Genomic DNA, 26092 nt, shown 5'->3' on the forward strand with positions numbered 1-26092 from the left:
TTTCTACCAGTTATTCTCAGCGTTATTTTGTCTCCTAGAGTTCTCCTATCCTATAGTTATTAGAAGATATGAACCGATCAACTTTCCAACAATATTCTTTATTCGATATCTCGTATACGTAACGGGGGACTTCGTTACATGGTAAAGGATTGAGAAATATTGGGTTTAACCCATTAAAAATTAGCCCTTCATCCTACCTTCATCCTATATTCACCCATCCACAAACCCTCCCGTTGCAATTCTACTTTAAAGATGCCTGACACACTGTTGTCCACGTTTTAAAATAAAATTGATTGACGCATTTTAAATAAAGATACTGACCTTGACTTTACACAACCGAACTTCTCAAAGTGAAACATATCATCACTCAATAGAACTCTTGAAACCCTGTAACTTCGTCCGAGACATTTCTCTCATTTTTATTTTATTCTTAAGATATTCAATTAGAGTTACAAATATTTGATGCAGTCTGCATAAACATGTTTGCTACTAATTCTTGATTACACTTACCGTTTTATTTCCCAAGTTTTTAACGCGGCAATTTAGGTATGTTGTTTTTCCTAGGAGAGCCGTTACATTCTTTGAAGCCGAATGGTCAAAGTAAGGTACAGTTCTTGTCGGCTCTTCTAAACTATTTTGAAAATTGTCACCATTTCTGCCTATACCTCCATGTAGCATGCTGTAGCCATATACTTCTGAAACATTATAAAGATTTATTGTGTAATATTTATGCTTCGATGGGAAGATTGAAATCATTATTTCCTTCTTACTGCAATAGGGCTTTAACGGGATCCCTCTCGCGTGCTTTACCGACAGTACAAGTTAATAAACAATTGTTTAATAAAATTCAAATATGAAGCAAATTGAACAAACGGGTGTCTATAGGACAAGATGCCAGTCCCCACGAGTCAAACGATTTTAAAAACACTCAAGTTAGTTGAAAAATAACGCTGTACCATTGTCCCACGTTCTTGAAGAGAGGTTATTTCTGGTTATTTCAACTTCAAAAACGTGGGACGGTAATACAGCGTTATTTTTCAACTAATTTGAGTGATTTTAAGCTCGTTTGACTCGTGACTACTGGCATCTTGCCCTAAAGCCACCCGTTTGTTCAATTTGCTTCGCATTTGAATTTTATTAAACTAATTGTTTATTGACTTGTACTGTCGGTAAAGCACGCGCGAAGGATCCCGTTAAGCGTCCTCTTTACTAATTTTTTTATTTAACCCTCCAGACACGGACAATTTTCGAATTTTGTTTTCTTACAACGCAAATTTAATGCATATTATGGAATCATTGCTGAGCGAATAAATAGAAATGATACAGTATATCTGTACGACTAAAAACTAGTCTTTGACTGTAAAATCAACGGACGAAAAGTACATTGGCCCTATCAAAACCGACACTATTATTAACAAAGCTATTATATGCTTTAAAAAATTATTCAAAATGAAAAGCATCGTGAAATTCAAGTAACGGGCAAGTACAATTACTCCAATAACAAAAAGTATCTTTATTAATATATTTTAAATAAAAATATATTCAATTTAATAAAATGTAATGAAATCTAAATAACGGGTTAATAAATATAGTTTTATAATAAAGTATCTTTTTGAAATATCAAATTATAATAATTAAAAAGATAAACATATACATTCATAAATAGAAAGCTATTCGAAAATTATAATGAAGAAAAAGTAACACTAAAAGGTTACATACCGGGCCCGTAATCTTCATACGTAAGTCGCTACCTTATAATACAAATGTTGCTTCCTGCAATTGCAAAATTTGGCTACTTAATGCTATTGCATACTATGAGCCCGTCAAGTTACTTTATTGTGTTATATTTTTTTTATTTGTAGAAATATGTAAATAGTTTTCTACTTAAGAAGGTATGTTTATATTTCCAATTATTTTCCTATTATTGAAGTTTCATATTTTGAAAAGATATTTTAATAAAAAACTGAATTTACTTACTCGTTATTTAGATTTCTTTACATTTTTTTTATTAAAATATGTTTTACTTGAAGTATATTAACAAATGCATTTTTTGTTATTAAAGTAAGTGTACTTGCCCGTTTCACGAATCTCATAACGGGTTTTAATTCGAAAATTTTTCTAAAGAATATTAGCTTTGTTAATAATAGGATGGTTTTTGGCAGGACTAAACTATTTATTGTCCGTTTTCTTACAGGTAAAGCCTGTTTGTGGGGGGATCTCACGATGTTTTTTAATGACTGTAATAAGTAAAAGATGGTATCTCGAAAGAAATTCCTCGTCCCCCACCCCTACCAAACTCTCATTAACCAAACAAGTTTCATAACGGTGATGTTCACACTCTTATCCCTACTCATTAATTATGCCTACCATCTCTTTCGTACACTCTGGGAAGTCGAATCGTTCCAAAATGTAAACATAATTTAAAGGTGGCTTAGTTAGCTAGTGGACAAGATTTTTCCACGTTGCGCAGCCTGCCTGGCCTAGCACGGAGTCCCAAGCAATAAATCGGGGATAATAAATCGATCGAAATTGAAGAACCCTTATATAACTTTACTGAAATAATTAATCAAAAATTCTAATTTTAATATTATTAATTAAACATTTTTAAGACTATTATCAATACATTGCTTATATTTTTAAGATGAAAATGAGCCCAAACACCGGGCTAATCACGCGATTATTTCTATATTAGTTGTATTTTGCAGTTCTCATTTTCATAAATATTAATAAACCTTTTTTTTTGAGTATTCTAGATAGGAATTTAAAGTATTTGCACATTTTTTAATTATATATTTAAATGACATAAATTTTTATTTATCATTTAATATAATTTTTGCTACACAATTCATTTATTACTGTCTTAAAATATACGAACTCTTAAGATTACACAAGTATCAATAAATGCATATACCAATAAAAAATATTGCGTTAATACATAAATAATTATAATATATCTTTTGAAGCATACATACACCTTAAAATTATAAATTTGTTGACTATATAATCAACAGATATAAGAAAGAACCTTTTTTATATAGCAGCTGTAAAAGGGCCTTGTCATGTAATAAAGGTATTGAACTTACAATAAATAAATATTTACATATAAGCTCAATTTTGTCAAAGATTAAAAAAAACATTGTTCCTTTCGCAGCTGTATGGCGGCTTTGTCATATAATAAAATTAGTCATGTTTTGTATAAATAAATACATAAATATAAATATGTTCACTTTTGTCATAATATAAGAAAAATACATTATATATATAGCGGCTGTATAGAGGCCTTGTCATATTTTAAAATTAGTGAATTTCAATATTATTATTTTTATATTGCAATGGATATACAACCGTTTGAACCATCAGATAGAGATTTAGATTCAGTGGATAATTTAAAAACTTGTTTCAAGAGCTCAAAGAAATAAATTGCATAACGCTATAATATTCTACCATCGTTTAATGGAAAAAATTAAACTAACGGCCAATCATAGAGAAAAAAGGATTTCATTTGCATCGAATAAATTTAAGAGTGCAACATACATTTTGAGATAATGTTGTATGGGCTGACAAAAAGTTTTTGTTTTATCAATGAATAACAGAGTGCATATGTGTCGCGACAAATATGTTACCAAAAGATAGAAACAGCAGAATATGACACAAAAGATAGAGTAAAGGAAAAGTCCATAAAATTGAAACAAAAATAAATTAAAAAGTTTACTGCAACATTTTGGAAGTACTCATGCTTCCACAGTGATCACAGGATAATCTGAAGATGATGTCCCAAAATTAAAACTCATACATGATGATCGAACCCCAAAAGAATGATTTGCCAAATCCCCGAAGTAGATTCAATAAACTGGCGCCGTCAACCCATTTGAATACATTGAAAATAGCTGGGCTATAATGACACTACGGCAAGGTCCAAGCAAGAAACATAGCTGATCTATAGTCAACAAAAATGAAAAAAAGGTTGAGCTATACAATTTTTAAACTGCATAATTTAATTAGAAAATGAAAGAAATTACCGTAATAGCCGATGGAATGACCATTGCTATTTACGACAGCATTAAGACGTCGAGGGAGCGAATCGACCAAGTTTTTACAAATGCATGGGTCGTTTCGCAAATCGCCCCATGTTTGTAAAACATGTTTTCTTAATGCTGCCGTCGATCGCTCTTGCTCAGGCCTCCACCGCTTCATCATTATGCCCCAAATATTTTCAATGACATTCAAATCGGTTGACTTAGCTGGCCAGTCGATTAATTCTACTTGCGGGTGTTCGGCGAACCATTCCATTGTCATGTTCGAAGTGTGAACGCTGAAATTGTCTTGCACGAATTTAATTTTGGGAACATCTTCCTCGGGAAATACTGCTCTTACTGTAGGAAGCATGACAGTTTCCAAAACGTTCCAGTAAACTTCTGAATTCATTTTCGACTCAATTTCATGTAATTCTCCTACTCCATCTTTGGTCATCCATCACCATAATGCTATAAAGATTCTGCTGCTTCTGTCTCTCGGTAACGTGTATTTGTCTTCGAATCTTTTGTCGTCTGGACGCCACACATGCATTCTGCCATCCATCGTTGAAACAATAACTTTTTCGTCAGTCCACACAACATTGTCCCAAAATGTTGGTGCCACTCTTAAATATTCTGTTGCAAATGTAATCCTTTTTTCTCTTTGATTGACTGTTAGTTTAATATTTTACGCTGGACGATGGCAATGTATTCCAACCTTATGCAGTTTATTTCTCACAGTTCTTGGACAAATATTTAAATTATCCACTGAATCTAAAACTCTAGCTGATGGTTCAAACGGTTGTATAAGCACTACTGCTACAATTTCTGCGTCCTGTGGCGCTGTTGGTTTGCTCAATCCAAAATTGTCTTTACGTTTGTCTCGCAAGCCGTCCAGTCCACTTTCTTCATATCTTTTTATACATTCTGTCACTATTTTCTCACTCATTTCTGTCTTTTCGGATATTTCCCACTTGCTTGCACCACACAAAAACATGCCAATTATCATTCCTTTTTTTACTAATAATATTTCTTTATCGTTCATTTTATTTTTAACCGTTTCTATATATAGTGACACTTAATAAGTTAACGCATGACTGACAGCTGCTAATATTATTTTCCTGCTTCATCGTGAAACGTAAACAGTCAAATTATAGCAAACCGAATCACTTTATATTATTTCAAATATACTGTATAATCCGTGCATGATTATATTACGTAAGAGTTAAATGGTATTATAATAAGGTGAACTGTGTTATATCTGTTTTCGTCTTAAGAATATCAACAACAATAATATTAGCAGCAGATCAAAATTTGTTTACGTTCAAATCGTTGGAAAGTTGCCGAAAGCAGTTGTAAACAAAGAAAGTAATACCTTTCGCTTATCGCTTTAAAAGACATTAACCCATTAACGTCCAAAATGTCAAAATTTCTTGCACGTTTTCAAAGTGATTTTTTCCTATGTAATTGGCGTTGAAAAAATTCTTGAACCACATATTCTGATGTAAAATTGCATGCTCTTTCAGAATCCGTTGCCAGAATCATGATAAAACTCACAGGAAAAGAGATATGCTCGATTGAAACATAAAAAACACCTAAATTTTCGAAAAAAAAAATTTTTAGGATTTTTTTTCGAAGTGTTACGGTGAAGATATCACCTTGCGACCGTGATCAAAGGTGATCATGGGAGTTGAAGTTTAATAGGGAATTTTTTTGTTGACCTTGAACCATCGCTTCTTTACAAAATGGCGGAAAAAACGAATTTTTTTTTTTCAATCTTCATCAACTTTTTTCTCGAAATCTATGGTCTTTAGAAAAAAATTCATAAAAACAAAAATGCCTTAGAATCGCTCGAGGAACATTCTCAAATTTTTTCAGAATTTTTTGAGACAATTTTTGATTTTCCGGGAAACTTATGAAATGGAATTTACAAAAATGTCTCCAAAATTTCTGAAAAAATTTTAGGATGTTTCTCGAGTGCTTCTAAGACATTTTTGTTCTTATGAATTTTTTTCTAAAGTCCATAGATTTCGAGAAAAAAATTGATAAAGTTGAAAAAATAAAAATTCGTTTCGGCCGCTATGTTCTAAAAACCTATTGGTAAAAAACGATTTCTGTGCAAATTTTAGGAAGATTTTTTTACTCTTAGCGTTACCCAGAGACTACGGCGTGGACGTGGTAAAATTCTGTCTCCTTTGGGGTGCTTTTTTCCCGTGAGTCCCCTTGCCTCTCACGTCTCGGGGTGCTTGTTTTCCGTGAGTCCCCTTGCCTCTCACTTATTCATACTTTTAGGTGTGCTTTTTTAGCCAACATTTATTGCAAATATTTAAATTACATGTTTTGCAGAAAATTCTTGTTCTTATTGGACAGTTTCCATTCGAACAAATCCTCAATTTGTCACTATTAGATCGTCCATGTGCTTTACTTTTGCGACTACTTTTTTGTAAGTAGTATTTGGCAATCGAAATAGTGAACTCTTTTATTCCAACTTTTTTCTTTCCATCGTTAGCAGCATTGAAAATTACAAGAGAATTAGTAATAGACGCCTGTATAAGTCTCATAAAAACTACCAATGTCCATTTTTTTGATCGTATACTTGGGAGTATGTCATTGCAATGTCCGTCATGCAGGTCAACACCTCCCATGAATTTGTTATATAGGTGAAAAGCTTGCGGAAAAGGTATTTCAATTTTAGATTTAGCCTCTGCGCTGTATCTTTTTGAAATAGATAGAGGATTGACACCTGCTGCAGTTGAAGCTATTGAGACGGGCTTCGAATCCATGATAGTAATGAAATTTATGCCACTGTTTACGTCGTGCTTCACCACATATGTCCCTCTTGGAGCTTTCTTATCAAGCACATTTTTTTCTTTGACTCGATTATCTCTGATAGTACCAGTGCATTTCAAACGCAATTTCTTCAAATGTAATACCAAATCCATGTTCGTGAAGAAGTTGTCAAAGTACAGATGAAATTAAGAAATTTTGTTATAACTTATTATTTGAAAAAATGGTTGTAATAAATATAATACTACTCGTGAACCTAAAGCACATTTAGATAACTTATCTCCAATTTGAGAATTCTTGCCGCAATAAAGATCCAAATTCAGTAGATAGCCGTCCGAAGTACACAAGCCCCAAAATTTCAAACCAAATCTTATCGGTTTTCCTCGAATAAATTGTTTCAAAACAGTTTTTGCATAGGATTTGGCCATCATCTCATCAACGGATAGAGCAGTTCTCCATATTCCGAATTTTATGATGTTATTTTGAAAAAGTTTCAGTAGAAAACGAACGCGCCATCCTCGATCATTTGAATCTTTGTCTTTGTTTTTTGAAAACTTCAATTTAGATTTTGTGATTTCAAATTGTTGGCGAGACATTGCAGAAGAAACTACTTCATTAGATAAATACGGATCAGATGACCAGTAATCTCTCTGTGACTTTCTGGGATTGAATGTAGAAAAAATAACTATTCCAATAAAAGTATCAAGATCTTTCAATTTCAGATCATAACCATTGTCTTTACACGCATCAATAATATATTTTTTCATTTCAATAGAAAAAAAGGTTTCAAACAATTGAAAAGGTTCTCTCCTACGTATTTTCTTTTTTTGCGATTCGGACAATAATACTTTATCTTCACAAGAATCAGGGTGTAACTTTTCACCCTCAATCCAAGTGAATTCATGACCTTTTTCAAGTTTATCTTGTTTTTCAGAATAATTTGCACGAGCTTTATTGTAAGTGATATTGGGTATTTCATGTTCGCAATCTGAATCAAAATCGGAACCAGAATCATCGGAACTTGAATAGTCAGGATCCGGAATCAATACGTTGCGTTCTGAATCACTATCTGAAGAATCTGATTCATATTCAGAAGATCTTACACGTTTCCGCGACATAATGTATGAAATTAATGATTTCGTTTATTTATCACTCATCCGTATGTACAAAAATACGAAAGAAGAGAACAAAAAAAGACGAATATTCATGAATACATGAGACCAAAAATTACGCTTATCTGCCGAAATGAAATGGAAATAAAGGATGAAATTTTTGTCGGAATCTATAAGTCTTTGAAAAAAGAATGAAAATAAGTTAGAATCATTTGAGCAATATTGTAAAATTTTTTCCGAGTTTTCGTAGACAGAACGTTTTTTTTACCAATAGGTTTTCAAAACATCGGCCGAAACGAATTTTTATTTTTTCAACTTTATCAATTTTTTTCTTGAAATCTATGGACTTTAGAAAAAAATTCATAAGAACAAAAATGTCTTAGAAGCACTCGAGAAACATCCTAAAATTTTTTCAGAATTTTTGGAGACATTTTTGTAAATTCCATTTCATAAGTTTCCCGGAAAATCAAAAATTGTCTCAAAAAATTCTGAAAAAATTTGAGAATGTTCCTCGAGCGATTCTAAGGCATTTTTGTTTTTATGAATTTTTTTCTAAAGACCATAGATTTCGAGAAAAAAGTTGATGAAGATTGAAAAAAAAAAATTCGTTTTTTCCGCCATTTTGTAAAGAAGCGATGGTTCAAGGTTAACAAAAAAATTCCCTGTTAAACTTCAACTCCCATGATCACCTTTGATCACGGTCGCAAGGTGATATCTTCACCGTAACACTTCGAAAAAAAAATCCTAAAAATTTTTTTTTTCGAAAATTTAGGTGTTTTTTATGTTTCAATCGAGCATATCTCTTTTCCTGTGAGTTTTATCATGATTCTGGCAACGGATTCTGAAAGAGCATGCAATTTTACATCAGAATATGTGGTTCAAGAATTTTTTCAACGCCAATTACATAGGAAAAAATCACTTTGAAAACGTGCAAGAAATTTTGACATTTTGGACGTTAATGGGTTAAGTTGGGAAATTTGATGAAGAGTGCAAGATTCCTACTTTGTTAGTCATCGTATTAATCCTGATACTTGTTAATGAATCCTTCTTGCTCTGTTTTGGATTTATTTTAATTTACTATGTAATATAGATAAAATATAAAAGAGAGTTTCATAAGAATTTATTAAAATCAGAACTGTAAGATACAAATAATATAGAAATAATAGCGTGATTAGCCTCGTGTTTGGGCTCATTTTCATCTTAAAAATATAAGCAATGTATTGATAATAGTCTTAAAAATGTTTAATTAATAATATTAAAATTAGAATTTTTGATTAATCATTGCAGTACAGGTATATAAGGGTTTGTCATTTTCGTTCGGTTTATTGCCCTCTGTTTATTGCTTGGGACTTGGTGCTAGACCAGGTAGGCTGCGCAACGTGGAAAAGTCTTGTCCACTAGCTAACTAAGCCACCTTTAAATTGTGTTTACATTTTGGAACGATTCGATTTCCCAGAGTGTACGTAACTTGACATTCATCGAATCTACTCGTGAAGAATGGCCTACTAGATTTGTAACGAGCTGGAAAGCTTCAGGTTTCTAGTTCTTACCAAAGCGTGAAATGTCACTGTGACGTCAGGTGACGTCGCGATGACGGTAGCCGTCTTGGTGGGGAGAATAAGGAGAATCTGGTAAATTGCATATACTCGAGTGTAGCGGTTGATTGACTTAGTTTTGTCAAAAGTATATCATCTCGGGATAAAAGTGTTTAGTAAGAATTTTATTCTTTCTCTGTCTAATAGCAGAAGAGTGAGAGAGAAAGACACATGATGCCCCATATGCCCATTGATTCTGCTCGAGGACGTTTTTGGTATAGTGATAGAAGCGCTAATAATAGTAATCAAACATCAGATCAATAAAAAGAACAGTGTATATTCCAATTAATAAAATGTCATATGAGCAAGTGTATGACGAAAAACGAGGGAGAATTGTCAAGCGTTATTTTTCGACCGATTTTAATGATTTTGGGCTTGTTGGAACCGTTAGGACTCGCACCTTGTCATAAAAAAGCCTTATTTTCCAAAAAATGAAAAAAAAATAAAATTGTCTAAAAATTCGCATTAATAATACTTAATCGCCAAACAAATCGAAAAATCGGGCTTCTTTTTGACGAGGTGCCAGACCTAACGATTCCAACAAGCCCAAAAACATTGAAATCGGTTGAGAAATAGAGCCTTACCATTGTCCTGCGTTTCTGAGGTGTGCGAAACCAAAAATTTTTAAGAAAGAAGCTAGCCTTCCGCCCCTCTCGCGACTCACGCTAACGTATTCCCCCACTCCAGCATCGAAACTTACTGCGAAGCTTTCTTCATATTTACGTTAATCCTTTATCTGTAGCTATGCCCATATTAATACCGTGAAAATAATGTTGAGAACATTTCATCTTCCTGATATAATGAAATTGCTAAAAATGCAATTATCATTTTGAAATAAAATTGTAGAAAATGAGATTTCGTAATGCTTGAAATATAAGACATACGGCGAAACGCGGGACAATAGTACAGTCGTATTTTTCAACAGAATTTGATGAGACTCGTAATAATTATAGCCATTCTTCATGTAGATTGTCCTAAAGACCTCGCATTTTCGAAAAAGCTTATAGTTTTCCAGTTATGAATAATTGAAGATGGACGTGCGCAACAGCTGATCTTCGCGAGAGAAGAAATATGTATTTGTGCGCTATGCAAGTTCAATCGTTGATAGCTGAAAAACCATAAGCTTTGTGGAAAATGCAAGCTCTTTAGGACAATATACACAAAGAATGGCTTTAATTATTACTAGTGTCATCAAATTCTGTTGAAAAATACGACTGTACACTCCGGGAAATATATTCTGTCCAACTTATAACCAAATGTTTTAAAAGGCCGTACTTCAATAGCGGTCAACACTTTTCCACATCAAGCTGGTTACCTGGTCTAGCACAGAGTCCCGAGCAATAAACCGAGAACAATCGAAGAACCCTAATATACCTGATACTCTAATCACTAATCCAAAATTACAATTTTTATATTTTTAATCAAACAGATTTGAAATTATTATGAATACATTCCTTGTATTTTTAACATGAAAATGAATCCAAAAATGACTTTATTCGGACTATTATTTCTATATTAGTTATATCTTGCATCTCTCATTTTATTAAAACTTGTTAAAAATCAAATTTATTTTATTCCAATATGTCTATAAATAATCCAAATAAGCATCAATTAACCCGTAGCAGAATCATACTAAAAAAATTGAAATTTTTAATTTTATGAGATGATTAACCTTTTTCTTTTTGAAGATAGTATTTTAAAATATTTACATTTATTTGTCAATTACACTGCAGGCCAAAAGTTTAGGACCACTTGGTAAAATTGTGAAAAAGACTGGCTCTCCTTTAAGTGCGTGTTGTTTGGCAACCCTAAGAGGTAGAACAAATTTAAGGATATCATCGTGAAGCTTATTAAATTTCGCGTCTTACTACATTGATTTGACCCAAAAAAATCTAATGGGTGCCTGTATTAAAGGTGAGAGATAACATACATTTTTTGATGTTTCTTTAAATATGGATATCCAATTTCAATGTCTTGCACCGGGTATAGTAATAGTCTTACGAAGTTGAAACTTAAGTATGTGAAAGCTTGAAAATTAAGCTTTCATTTAAGTCGAAAAACATATATGAATTGTTATTTGGTCCGTAGATATTTGAAAATTAGTCGAGCAGTGTGCGACCAGCATTTTGTCGGCAAAACATTTGCTCCCTAAGCTCTAAGAACAAATGCAGGTCGGTATACACTATGGGTGCCAAAGGGGTACCACTTTTAACTTTTTTATTTTGATTATTAACAATACTGCGTATTCCAATTCAATCAATAAAAATATAAATATGCTTAAACCACGCATTTATTTGTAAAATATTACAAGAGATTAATTTTATTTTTCATCGAAAAAGCAGCCTCTTCTTTTAATAACTTCTCTTATTATTCTTGGCATTCTGGGAATCAACTTGTCTATTGTAGCCATAGGAATATTTTCCCAAGCTTCTTGTAATAAAGCCCATAGATTATCCGCTGATGTTGGATAAGTTTGCCGGATGCGTCCATTGAGTTCGTCCCAAAGGAGCTCTATTGGAATAAGATCCGGTGACTGAGGTGGCCAGCTGATGATTATCAAAATTTCTGCATCTTCTAGCTGTAGTAAATACGACATGCATAATTTCGAAATATACTTCAGATTATTATCTTGCTGGTACGTAAAGCCACGACCATTCAATTATAGTCTAGACGGAATAGCATAATCCCTTAAAATATCTTTGAATTTCTCCTTATTTAAAATGCCCGTTATTCTCATCAATTTTCCAGTACCTATTCCAGAAAACAGCTCCGTACCATGACTGAGCCATCGCCATATTTAACTGTAGGTATCGAGCATTATGGAGCCATTTTTTCATGAGTATTCCGACGCACAAAAACTCTTCTTTTATTACAAACACTTCAAATTTAGATTCGTCAGTCCATAAAACTTTTTCCAATCATCTACGGTCCAATTTTTGTGTAACTTAGCCCATTGCAATCGTTTTATTTTGTTGATAGGCCTTAGCAAAGGCTTCTTTATTGCAATTCTGCCATTCAAACCTGCTTCTCTCAATCGTCGTTTCACGGTATTTAATGAAACCGATTTGATTTTCATTTCCTCCAAATTTGCTCTAATTTTTGGAGCTGTAAGCATCTATTTTTTTTACTTTGGTTAATAATGTACTCATCCTGTTCTTTAATGTTACTCTTGGTCTTCGTGACCAATATCTGTCCGTATTCCTTCCACTTTCTTCGTAGCGTTTAATTGCATTATGCACTGCTGTTTTTTAAATTTTTAACTGAGCAGCAATAGATCTTTCAGATTTGCCTTCCTTGTGTAATATATTAATTGAAGAACGAGTGTCTGAATCTAATTGTTTTTTTTTCTCTCATTTCTGTGTTTATAATGACTTTAGTTCTATGAAATTTAATGATAAGTAATTGGCAAAAAATAACCACAATAACAAATGTATTAAATATCGTGCGATTCCTTTGTTTTATGTTTAATACATTTGTTATTCTGATCAGTTTACCAATCATTTATGATTAAATTTCATAGAACTAAAGTCATTATAACCATCGAAATGGGAGCAAAAAAACAATTAGATTCAGACACTCGTTCTGCAATTAATACATTATATAAGGAAGGCAAATCTGAAAGAGCTATTGCTACTAAGTTAAAAATTTCAAAAACAGCGGTGCACAATGCAATTGAACGCTACGAACAAACTGGAAGAAATACGGACAGACGTCGGTCAGGAAGACCACGAGTAACGTTACCCGAACAGGATAAATACATAGTTATCCAAAGCAAGAGAAACAGGAGATTGACAGCTCCACAAATAAGAGCGAATTTAGAAGAAATGAAAATAAAATCAGTGTCATTGAACACCGTGAAACGAAGATTAAGAGAAGCAAATTTGCATGGCAGAATTGCAGTTAAGAAGCCATTGCTACGGCCTATTAATAAGCAAAAACGATTACAGTGGGCTAAGTCACACAAACATTGGACCCTAGAGGACTGGAAAAAGGTATTATGGACGGACGAATCCAAATTTGAAGTTTTTGGCAATAAGCGAAGAGTTTTTGTGCGTCGGGCTGCACATGAAAAAATGGACCAACAATGTGTAATTCCTACAGTGAAATATGGCGGGGGTTCAGTTATGGTATGGGGTTGCTTTTCTGGCGTAGGTATGGGAGAGCTTGTTAGAATTACAGGCATTTTGAACAAGGAGAAGTTCAAGGATATTTTGAAAGACCATGCCATTCCTTCTGGTCTACGATTAAATGGCCGTGGCTTCATATACCAGCAGGACAATGACCCGAAGCATACTTCAAAACTATGCATGTCTTTCTTGGAAGAAAAGGAAAAAGGGAAAATTTTTAAAATAATGAAGTGGCCACCTTAGTCCCCTGACCTGAACCCAATTGAATTAATTTGGGATGAACTCGACAGACGCATTAGAGAAATTTGCCCAACAACAGCGGAAAACTTGTGGGTTCTATTGCAAGAAGCTTGGGAAAACATGTCTATGACAATAATAGATAAACTCATCGCCAGGATGCCAAGGATAGTGGCAGAAGTTATCAAAAGAAGGGGCGGTTTTTTCGACGAAAAGAAAATATGACTCTATATTCTTATTTTGTAAATAAATGTGTTATTTAATCGTATTTAAGCTTTCATTCATTTACTTGAAACCGTAGAATAGTAATTAATGAAATGAAAAAAAAGTTAAAAGTGGTACCCCTTTGGCACCCATAATGTATACCGACCTGCATTTGTTCTTAGAGCTTAGCGAGCAAATGTTTTGCCGACAAAATGCTGGTCGCACACTGCTCGACTAATTTTCAAATATCTACGGACCAAATAACAATTCATATATGTTTTTGGACTTAAATGAGAGCTTAAGTTTCAAGCTTTCACATATTTAAGTTTCAACTTCGTAAGACTATTACTATACCCGGTGCAAGACATTGAAATTGGATATCCATATTTCAAGAGTCATCAAAAAATGTATGTTATCTCTCACCTTTAATACAGGCACCCATTAGATTTTTTAGGTCAAATCAATGTAGTAAGACGCGGAATTTAATAAGCTTCACGACGATATCCTTAAATTTGTTCTACCTCTTAGGGTTGCCAAACAACACGCACTTAAAGGAGAGCCTGCCTTTTCCACAATTTTACCAAGTGGTCCTAAACTTTTGGCCTGCAGTGTATATCTTAAACTAAAATTTATATTTGTTAATTTTTTAATAATATGTTTATGTCCTTTCCAATATTTTGGAGATTTATTTTAACTTAACGCATAACGAAGATATATAGTAAAATTGAATTTTTATTAGAATTTATAGATAATAAAGTAGCAACTTCAAGGTATAACTAAAAGAAATAATTGTTCGATTTATGTCGTATTTGGACTCATTTTCATGTTAAAAATACAAGGAATGTATTCATAATAATTTCAAATATGTTTGATTAGAAATACAAAAATAGTAATTTTAGGTTAGTGATTAGAGTATCAGGTATATTAGGGTTCTTCGACTCTTCTCAGTTTATTGCTCGGAACCCTCAGGACTTGGTGCTAGACCAGGTAACCAGCGGGATGTAGAAAAGTGTTGACCGCTATTGAAGTACGGCCTTTTAAAACATTTGGTTATAAGGTGGACAGAATATATTTCCCGGAGTGTACCATTCTCCCGCGTTTTGCCGTATGCTTTATATTTCAAGCATTACGAAATCTTTTTTTTTTTTAATTTTTATTTCAAAATGATAATTGCATTTTTAGCAATTTCATTCTATCGGCGAAATGAAATGTTCTCAACATTATTTTAACGGTATTAATATGGGGATAGCTACAGATAAAGGAATAGCGTAAATATGAAGAAAGCTTCGCAGTAAGTTTCGATGCTGGAGTGGGGGAACACGTTAGCGTGAGCCGCGAGAGGGGCGGAAGCCTAGCTTCTTTCCTAAAAATTTTTGGTTTTCGTCCACCTCAGAAACGCGGGACAATGGTACGGTTCTACTTCTCACCCGATTTCACTGTTTTTGGGCTTGTTGGAATCGTTAGGTCTGGCACCTCGTCATAAAGAAGTGCGATATTTCAATTTGTTTTGCGTTTAAATATTATTAATGCGAAATTTAAACAATTTTATTTTTTTTACGTTTTTTGGAAAATATGGCTTTATTAATGACAAAGGTGCTAGTCCTAACGATTCCAACAAGCCCAAAAATATTGAAATCGGCCGAAAAATAGCGCTGGACAATTCTCCCTCGTTTTTCGTTCCGTAATATTAGCTACAGAGGGCTTGATGGATCCCGTTAAGTGTTATAAATTTGTATAGAAAACATGTATTTTACTTTTAACTTATTATTGTGTATAATATACGGTGTAAAAAAATAAATGAAAATATATATTTTAAATTAAATTTATATTACTTGTTGATATTTTTTTGCCAAGAATAACACATCATTAATTATTATATTAATAATAAGGAGTTATATTTTTGAATCGTAAAGTCCATTGGAGCTTGCAAGTCATCTAGGGATTCCAAACTTACAGCAATAAGATTCTACGAATAAAGAACATGCAATTCATTATTAAAATAGATAATCGTTAGCTCAGATTTTTTTGCAGAAATCTAATATCAATAGTGACAGGCTTTCGTACATATTTCCAATTGATGATGCTGAAACAGAACCTCTGAGAGCTCCTGACAACTCAACTGCCACAGATCCAAGAAACAGCTATTTATGTAAATCTGTCGAATGCCATGTAATACATTTTCCAGAAGCCAGTCTGCTATTATCCAGTTAATGATTCCATGCAATATAATTAATTTCTTTTTAAGTTTTAAATATACTAAATACGTTGTAACGTTATTCCCGTCAATGTGAGGGGCAACTGACACTACGGGTCTTCCATTACCTTCGCCAGTCCTTATTTATCGATATCAGAGCGCCAGTTGCTCAGTTGGGTGGCCAACAACCCTACGTTATCTTGTGAGACTTTCGACTCCCTTTCATATGCATTTCATACAGCCCTGCGGCCATGCACTTGGACGGTCGCGGCAGCCAGGGTCGTTCAGTATGGTAGGTCGTGGAGAGAGAGAGGTTTCCTTGGAAAAGTCCGATCCTCGCAGACCTATCTGCTGAGGGGCATACATCTATCACTCAACACCCACACTCAGGTGGTGGTGAGGAGTGCGGGAACATGCGGTATCATTGCCAAGCATAGAGTTTGCCAGGAGCGGACCACCACGGAGGCAATGTTCGCGGCCCGTCCAGGCATAGCGCAAGTCTATGGGATTACGGAGGGCATCGGGACACATTCCATCGGGCTAACTACGCCCTTGCACAACCCACTATGGATTGGTCGGTATCCAGTCATGACATACGTGCAGGCTGGCCTATAGCACACGCCTAACGTACGCGAACGGACCCACGGCTGTCTTTGTGCCGCGTCACGCGCTCACCAGCACGCACGGACACATCAGTCCAGTCCCATGGTCGCGTTCCGACTGCCTGTTATGGCAATCTGCGAACGAATTTTGCGCAGCTTGCTTGAAGCGCGTAACCAGCGTTCAAGTCCCACTCGATGTTCTATCTCCCCTCCTCGTTGTGATTTATAGATACGGTAATTCATTTTAGGACATCCCGAGGCCGCTTCTCCTTACCTCATGTTGCCTAGGTTGTTTGGTATGGCCCTGCCTTACTTCCCAGGACAACCTGGACATCCTTTCCTGGAGCGTTGGGCTTTTCATCCGGGCCTCTGGCTGTCAACGGGGTCTATCCTTGACATTAGCTATAATCCACTCGTGAGCCTATCTCACGATTCGGTAACGTAGGGATTAATAATATCCATTGTTCGGTAGCTTTTATGTTCTTTATTCGGTATCTCGTATACGTAACGGGGAACTTCGTTACAACGTAAAGAAGAAAAGCCAGTATATTAAACTCCATTTATTTACACAAAATCTCATTACGTAACCATGAGTCAATATTGTTGAATGGTAACAGAACAGCTAAGAGTTGCAGAATCACAATACGTTCCTGTGGGTAATGTTGCAGGGTCATTGGTCTTTCGCACTATCCAAAAGCAGCAAATTTGCAATGATTTTTCAATTATAGCCTATATACGAATATAAATTTGAAACTTAAGCTTAATTTGAAGAATATTCAAATGATTTATATTAATTCCTTACGGATTAAGATATCTTGTATTATTTCCAATTTCTGCTACTAGTGCTTATTGGCAAATTCAGCGGTCTCACCACGTAGAACTTGTTAATCCTGTAAGTTACGTAGAATTTTAAAATGGGCAAACAAATCCTTACGCTGCATTATATTAGTCTTCTCTTCCTTCACTAATTTTTGAAAATGCAAATATTACTGTTATCCACGAATAAATTTACCCAGTAGTTGAAAAATATTAGAAAGAGTTTGAATATTCATTCTTAGATGTAAGTGTCAATTATTTCCATAATCATAAATTTATACAATCTTATTCTATTTTTTAACTTGATGTCAGCTGCCACGAAGACATCCATGTGCAATGTGCCTGCCCTCCTTCCTTTTTAATCCAATGTATTATCCTAATAGGCTGCTGCAGAACAGTCTTCAGTCAGATACAGGCTGATGTGTGATATCTCGGTGCAACTTTCTCTTTGCCCTGGTCTACCATCAGGATACTCTCGTTTATCTTGATTTTTTATAACTTAAATGATAAATAATTAATCCTGAAATAAAAACATGCATATATATACACAGAGATGAAACGGGAGATTGTTCATGGTGGGGTCCTAAAATAATCCTTGCCGGTAGGCGGCGCTGATGATCGTAAACGTCGAGAATTACATAAAACCACTAACGCCATGTTGGACGCGAATGAGAAGCACTTTGTTGGGCACACACATACACCATTACTGTGGTGCTTATGCGTGTGCAGCCTCCTTCGGTTAACATAGCTCAGCTTCGGCTATATTCGCTATACATCGAGTTCGAGAGAGAACGGCATAGCTTTCTCGGATCTCTCTCTCCAGCGTTGCCAACTCCGCCATTTTGATTATACTACGCTGTACAGTGATGTCAGTGATGCCAGAATCAAGCTTTTAGCAACAAAAATAAAGTAAACCGCTAGCCAGTAGCATTATTGAAATTTTGAAGGGAAGAGGTATATATCCCTTCCCTTCAAATTTTCAGTAATGCTGCTGGCTAGCGGTTAACTTTATTTTTGTTGCTAAAAGCTTGTTTCTGGCATCACTGACATCACTGTACAGCGTAGTATAATCAAAATGGCGGAGTTGGCAACGCTGTCTCTCTCCCACTCGATCTAACTTTCGTTTAGCCGACGAGTCGAGTAAAATTCCTTTTCGTCCTTCTGCTTCAATCCCTCCATCTTTCAAACCTCATTCGAGTTCGATTCCATGCAATACATTCTTTTTTATTGCAGAATGTTTATTTATTGCCATGAACATATTAGATTAAAAAATATATAAAAATGGGTTTTTTATATTGCACAGTTACACCCAAAATATCTTTATTGTGTCTTACACTTTAAATATTATTATAAAAATTTAATTTTTATTTCGTTATCAATTCAAATAAGTTATTAATGATTACTATAAATATTCTATAATTATAAAGAAAAAAGAGTCGATGAGGTCTCGAACCTGGGCTCACCGGTTCCAAAAGCCGAAACCTTACCACATGCGCTATAAGAGATTTAAAGATATAGATGAAAAGCTTGCATAAACTTTATAGTTACAAATTCACGTACTCTCCTTTTTACACAAATACAAGTATACCTTCTTTCGATATATTTATACTTTGTACTGTGAAATTTAACCAAATGTATGAAAATATTATTAGGTTAATTATGACCCTAGACATCGTCTATATTATTTTGACATCTTTTAAATTTGTAATAAATAAATTCCGGCTTTATGACTGAATTAGTAATTCTGAAGTATCAAATAATATTTAAAACGCAATGTGAAACACGGAATACTTCACTTTTATATTTGCATCGCATGTCATTTTATTACCTACATATGTTTTCATTTCCTTTAGAATTTGGGTTTTCCTTCGAAAAGATTGTATTTTTCGTTACATTACATGCATAGTTTAACGCACGAGTCATCTTAATCATTAATATTTATTACTCTATAAATTCACCGCTTCGACTATTTAAATTAATATTTCTGTATAATTAGAAGCTTATTTTTTTCTCAACATACTTTCATTAATTAAACAAAACAAATTAATGTTTTATGTGTCTCTGTAAATTATTTTAAGAGTCAAAACGGCGAATTTATTGAAAATGTATTAACGATTCTAAGGCCATATAATTAATCTAATTTTTTTTCATATGTTTGGTTTAATTTCACATTATAAAGTATAAATATATCGAAAGAAGGTATACTTGTATTTGTGTAACAAGGAGAGTACGTGAATTTGTAGCTATAAAGTTTATGCAAGTTTATCATATATAGCCTTAAATCTCTTATAGCGCATGTGGTAAGGTCTCGGCTTTTGGAACCAGTGAGCCCAGGTTCGAGACCTCATCGACTCTTTTTTCTTTATAATTATAGAATATTTATAGTAATCATTAATAACTTATTTGAATTGATAACGAAATAAATATTAAATTTTCATAAGAATATTTAAAGTGTAAGACTCAATAAAGATATTTTGAGTGTAACTTGTAACGAAGTTCCCCGTTACGTATGCGAGATACCGAATAAAAAGTATAAAAGCTACCGAACAGTGGATATTATTAGTCCCTACGTTACCGAATCGTGAGATAGGCTCACGAGTGGATTATAGCTAAAGTCAAAGGATAGACCCCGTTGACAGGCAGAGGCCCGGATGAAAAGACCGGCGCTCCAGTAAACGATATCCAGGTTGTTCTGAGAAGTAAGGCAGGGCAATGCCAAACAACCCAGGCAACATAAAATAAGGAGAAGCGGCCTCGGGGAGTCCTAAAAGAATGACAGTGTCTATAAGTCCCCACGAGGAGGGGAGATAGAACATCGAGTCTGGCTTGAACGCTGGTTACGCGCGTCAAGCAGGCTGCGCGAATATCGTGCACAGACTGCCATAGCAGTCAGTCGGAACGCGACCATGGGACTGTGCTGATGTGCCCGTGCGTGCTGGTGAGCGCGTGACGCGGCACTCAGACAGCCATGGGTCGGTTCGCGTACGTGAGGCGTGTGCTTTAGGCCAGCCTGCACGTACGTCACGACTGGATACCGGCCAATGCATAGGGCGCGTTCACGTAGACGCTATTTAGCGCTGTTGACAGTGTCGACTGTTTAGAGAGCTGATTTTCAACGCAAATAAACGCTGCTGTGACGTCATAACTTTTGGTATTGACGTCACGGACAAACGCTTCTCATGCTCCTGCTTCGGAGGTAATGTATTGATAGCGACAGTAATCTATTACTCTGTGAACAGTGCCAAGTATAAGTTGCGTTGGTGTGTGGTTACAACTCTATTTAAAATTAAAAGAGATTGGCCACGTGTTTTCATTTGCCAAATGGATATTTCGGAATTTGTATTGCATGACATTTTAACAAATGAAGATTTTAAAGTGTATTTATCAAAAGATGATGCAATTAAAGCACAAACTGGTGAGTGAAATCTATGAATATCTATACTTATCTAAAATAATGTTATGAGCAGTAAATGAGAAACACTGCTGTTCTGAAACTTTACTTCATTAATTTTTAATATATTTTTGTGCAGATGTGGTATTTGCCAACACACTTCTGAATAACGCAAGAGCTCAGCAAATAAATATTCAAGGTACATATATTTATCAAAATTTGATGAATGATTTAATAAATTTATATATTCTGTTTACAGACGAGAACATGGATGTAACGAAAGATGGCTCAGTTGTTACTTTTCCTACATCTGTAGAAGATTCGGATGAAGAGCGAATAGATGGTGAGTTAATATATATATATATATATATATATATATATATATACAAAATGATATATTTTATTCATTTATATTTTTTAATTCTTCTCGTTAAGGACAGATTTGTCAAATTATTAGTTAAATATATTTATCTCTAAATATATGAAAGTGTAGGAAATTTAATTTCTATACGTTAATGTATTTTAGTATATTTATTAAACTGTGACTAACTTTGATTTCTACATTATTATTTACTTGTAATCTAAGAGCATATATTGTTTTATGTACAGATGTCCAGCCAATTGAAAGTAGCCAGGTGGTCAATGATACAGGTGATGGTAAGGATAAATTTGACTAAAATTTCAGACGAATAATCAAAGTTTGTAAATTTAATGTAAGAAGCTTTTTTTTTAGATTTAAGTATTAAATCTAGCTTCAGATGGAGCCATAAGGCTATTTTGCTTTTACTAGACGAACATAGAAAAATGGAGCCAAAATTAAATGCAGGAAAAATAACCTATAAAAGGGCTTGGGAAGACATAGCTGAAATTATGATAAATAAAGGCCATCCAGTCACCTCCAAGCAATTTGCGACACGACTAAATACAATGAAAAGAACTTACAAGTCAATTAAGGATCACAACAACAAATCAGGAAATAGTCCACGAAAATGGAGATATTTTGAGGTCAATGTTACACATTGTTGAAAATAAATATACATATAGGTTTTACTAATGCTTACTAATAAAAAAAGTGAACTTTTAATATTTCGATTATTTTAGATAATGGACAACCTATTTAAAGAAAGACCATATATGGCACCCATGATTACTATTTCATCAACAGGGAATGAAACATGTAATATATCAAATGTTTCAACGCCTGCAGCAAATTCCACGCTCGTATCGCGTAAGTAAATTTATCTAATAATTTATGGAATTGTTTGAAGTTTTTTATTGCAATATATAGTTAGCAATAAAATTCGTATGTTTACAGGTAAACGCAGAGTTGATAATGTTGATCTTTTAATCAACGAAATTAAATCTTCTGAAAGTAAGAGAAGTAAAAGGCACGAAGAGAGGCTGGAAATTCAGAAAACCCTAATTAATACTTTAAATAATTTAATTAAAAAAGTCTGATTTCTAATATTACAAGGAAAGCTTTTATATCTAAAAAATAGTTTATCAAACATAATATATAATTATGGCTGTTGATGAAAGTTATTAAAAGACTGTTACTTATATAATATTTTAATACAAATGTACGTATTATCAGTATTATTCAATACTTTATTTGGTATTAAGTGATAATATTTATAGTCAGGTTAAATAAATTTGACATTTAATATAATACTCAGTTACGGCAGTTAAATAATGTAATTAAGAGACTGTAGCTTATATAAAAGTTTAATACAAATTTATTATCAGTATTACCTAATACTTCGTTTGGTATTAACAATAAGTAATATTTGTAGTCAAACTATATACATTTTTTTACATTTCAGCATTTAACACAATGTATTAATCCATCAATAAAGAAACTTTGTTTTCAAGTAATTCTGATGTTTAATTCTGCACTAATCAGTTCTCTTTTGAAAGTACCTGCTTGATCATTACGTTCATTTCTAATTGCATTTGATCTTTCTTCTTCTAATTCAATTGCTTCATTATCTAAGAAATCGTCCTTTAACAGACAAATATTATGCAACACGCAGCACGCCATAATATGACTAGGAATTAGATCTACTCTATTCATTGCGAATGTTGTTAGTAAACATCTGAACCTTCCTTTCAATAGTCCAAATGCTCTTTCTAATGCCATTCGAGCTGAGGAATGACAGAAATTGTAATTTTTTTGACGTAAAGTCAAATGTCCATTGTCTTTGTAGGTAGTTAATAAATTTTTATGCAGCTTGTATGCAGAATCTCCAAGCAAATGAGAATTATCAGGAAATTTATTATTATCTACTAGATAATTATCAATTTCAGATTGTCTGAATACTCGCTGATCATGTACAGATCCAGCATGACCAGTATAGCAATGTAAAAATCGACATTTATGGTCACAAACTGCCTGTAAATGTAAATAATTTTAAGAAATTTAATTATAAAAAGAGAGGGTGCTTTTAATTTATTTGCTCCATTTCTCCCATATAAACAAAATGTATAAAAAATAAATTTATTCGAAGAATATTTTAAGTACTATATTATGTTATCTGGATGAAGATCGTAGATTTTTGAAAAAGTTATATGAGGAGAGAGATGAGTTACTATACAAAATGTTTTGTAAAGTAATTATACCTGTAGATGAATTGAATAATGCCCCTTTCTATTAATATATGCCTCAGGATAATTTTTGGGTGCAGGAATATTAATGTGTGTACCATCAATAGCACCAATAATTTTCGGGAAGCCGCTATTGTTTTCAAAACCATTAAAGATTTCTTGTAATTGGTCATTTTTTGGCCATTTTATTGAATAAGGTGCAAGTGAATTTAATTCCCTTACAACTCTTCTACTAATTTTTAATGCTGTACTTCGACCAACATTAAATCTTTCACAAATTGATCTGAATTAATTTATATAAAATGATTATAGCTTTATATAAGTATAATAATTTTTTGAAATTACTGTTTTGTTGCTGAAATTTTTTCAGACAATCGTTTTTTTAATAAAAATATATTGACAAGAAACTATGTAAGAAAAAATTTTTTACTGGGCACTCTACATATTTAAATTTTAAATTACACGTACCTAAATGAATTTGGAGTACCAAGTCTCCACAATGTTAATAAAAACTCGGCTTTGGGATTAACCGTAGGTGTACCAAGCTTTATTCTTTTTAATTTGTCTTCTATTTTTATCAAAATATAATGGCATGTTTCCGGGAACATTCTGAATAGTATATAATTTTATTCATAATATATCAAATGATTTTAAGTATTTCTTAATTTAGTGAGAAATTTGTAAAATATATATTACCTAAAATTTGCCTTAAACTCATCTCTTGAAAAACGAGATACTACTTCCTCTACATAATTTTCAATTCTAGGAATTGATCTCTTACAGTTTATACTTTTAAGTAACATTATTGAACTGTTTTCCTCTTCGTCACTATCTGTATCCAACAACACTATTTCATTTATTACTAGCGAAACCGTACTAATTATTACTTCCCTTATTTCTTCCATTTCTTTTGAGAAATTAATAAGCTATTTAAAAAGTTATTAGCAGGCAGATTTACGTTTGATGATTTTTCAGCATCTGTCACTTTGACCTGTCAAGTGTCAAAATATATATTTCCCGCTCTTTTCTTTAATAGTAAACAAACGCTACACTATCGACTGTTCACAGAAATTGGAATCATTAGCGCTGCTTTACCTCCGTGAACAGAGGTAGGAGCGTTAGCATCGATTGTGTTACAGTATTTTCCGTGAACACGCCCATAGTGGGTTGTGCAGGGGCGTAGTTAGCCCGTTGAAATGTGTCCCGGTGCCCTCCGTAATTCCATAGGCTTGCGCCATGGCTGGACGGGCCGCGAACATTGCCTCCGTGGTGGCCCGCTCCTGGCAAACTCTATGCTTGGCAATAATACCGCATGTTCCCGCACTCCTCACCACCACCTGTGTGTGGGTGGTGAGGGGGATAAATGTATGCCCCTCAGCAGATAGGTCTACGAGGCTCGGACTTCCGTAAGGAACCCTCCCCTCTCTCCACGACCTAGCATTCTGAGCGACCCTGGCTACCGCTACCGTCCAATTGCATGGCCGCAGGGCCGTATTAGATGGACAAAGAATGGAGTCGGAAGACTCAATTGATAACGTAGGGTTGTTGGCCGCCCGACTGACCAACTGGCGCCCTGATACCGATGAAAAGGACGGGCGAAGGTAATGAGAAAACCCGTAGTGTGAGTGGCCCCTCACACTGACGAGAATAACGTTACAAACTATGGAATATTAAAACCCCAATTTTACATATTTTTTTATCTAATATGTTCATGGCAATAAATAAACATTCTGCAATAAAGAAAAATGTATTGCATGGAATCGAACTCGAATGAGGTTTGAAAGATGGAGGATTGAAGCAGAAGGACGAAAAGGAATTTTACTCGACTCGTCGGCTAAACGAAAGTTAGATCGAGTGGGAGAGAGAGATACGAGAAAGCTATGCCGTTCTCTCTCGAACTCGATGTATAGCGAAGATAGCCGAAGCTGAGCTATGTTAACCGAAGGAGGCTGCACACGCATAAGCACCACAGTAATGGTGTATGTGTGTGCCCAACAAAGTGCTTCTCATTCGCGTCCAACATGGCGTTAGTGGTTTTATGTAATTCTCGACGTTTACGATCATCAGCGCCGCCTACCGGCAAGGATTATTTTAGGACCCCACCATGAACAATCTCCCGTTTCATCTCTGTGTATATATATGCATGTTTTTATTTCAGGATTAATTATTTATCATTTAAGTTATAAAAAATCAAGATAAACGAGAGTATCCTGATGGTAGACCAGGGCAAAGAGAAAGTTGCACCGAGATATCACACATCAGCCTGTATCTGACTGAAGACTGTTCTGCAGCAGCCTATTAGGATAATACACTGGATTAAAAAGGAAGGAGGGCAGGCACATTGCACATGGATGTCTTCAGGCAGCTGACATGAAGTTAAATAATAGAATAGGATTATATAAATTTATGA

At 34.2% G+C, this 26092-nt stretch overlaps 2 protein-coding genes across 2 annotated transcripts in view; both read right to left on the reverse strand.

Moving 5' to 3' along the window:
* LOC136778025 (opioid-binding protein/cell adhesion molecule-like) overlaps positions 1-26092 on the reverse strand; it is a 1000824-nt gene that overhangs the window by 604796 nt on the left and 369936 nt on the right. The window contains exon 3 of the mRNA XM_066734634.1: positions 511-695. Within this exon, the coding sequence (XP_066590731.1) occupies positions 511-695 (185 nt within the window). The remainder of the gene's footprint in view (positions 1-510; positions 696-26092) is intronic.
* Positions 22946-24587, reverse strand: LOC136777930 (putative nuclease HARBI1). Its single transcript, XM_066734502.1, has 5 exons — positions 24379-24587; positions 24151-24291; positions 23944-23965; positions 23698-23862; positions 22946-23470 (listed from the first exon to the last, which is right to left on the reverse strand). Exons 1-5 carry the CDS (start codon positions 24585-24587, stop codon positions 22946-22948), a joined length of 1062 nt encoding a protein of 353 aa, XP_066590599.1.

The sequence above is a fragment of the Prorops nasuta genome, unplaced genomic scaffold (genome assembly GCF_024137725.1).
Source record: "Prorops nasuta isolate Cenicafe-Biocafe unplaced genomic scaffold, Cenicafe_Pnas_1.2 PNAS00013, whole genome shotgun sequence".
Classification (NCBI taxonomy): Eukaryota; Metazoa; Arthropoda; class Insecta; order Hymenoptera; family Bethylidae; genus Prorops; species Prorops nasuta.

Bases quoted from the DNA above. Each gene is read 5' to 3' on its own strand.
- LOC136777930 (XM_066734502.1), bottom strand. From the start codon at position 24,587: ATGGAAGAAATAAGGGAAGTAATAATTAGTACGGTTTCGCTAGTAATA. The intron at 24,292-24,378 runs GTAATATATATT...TATACTATTCAG, and splicing joins GAGTTTAAGGCAAATTTTAG to AATGTTCCCGGAAACATGCC. The intron at 23,471-23,697 runs GTATAATTACTT...TTACATTTACAG, and splicing joins ATTATTCAATTCATCTACAG to GCAGTTTGTGACCATAAATG.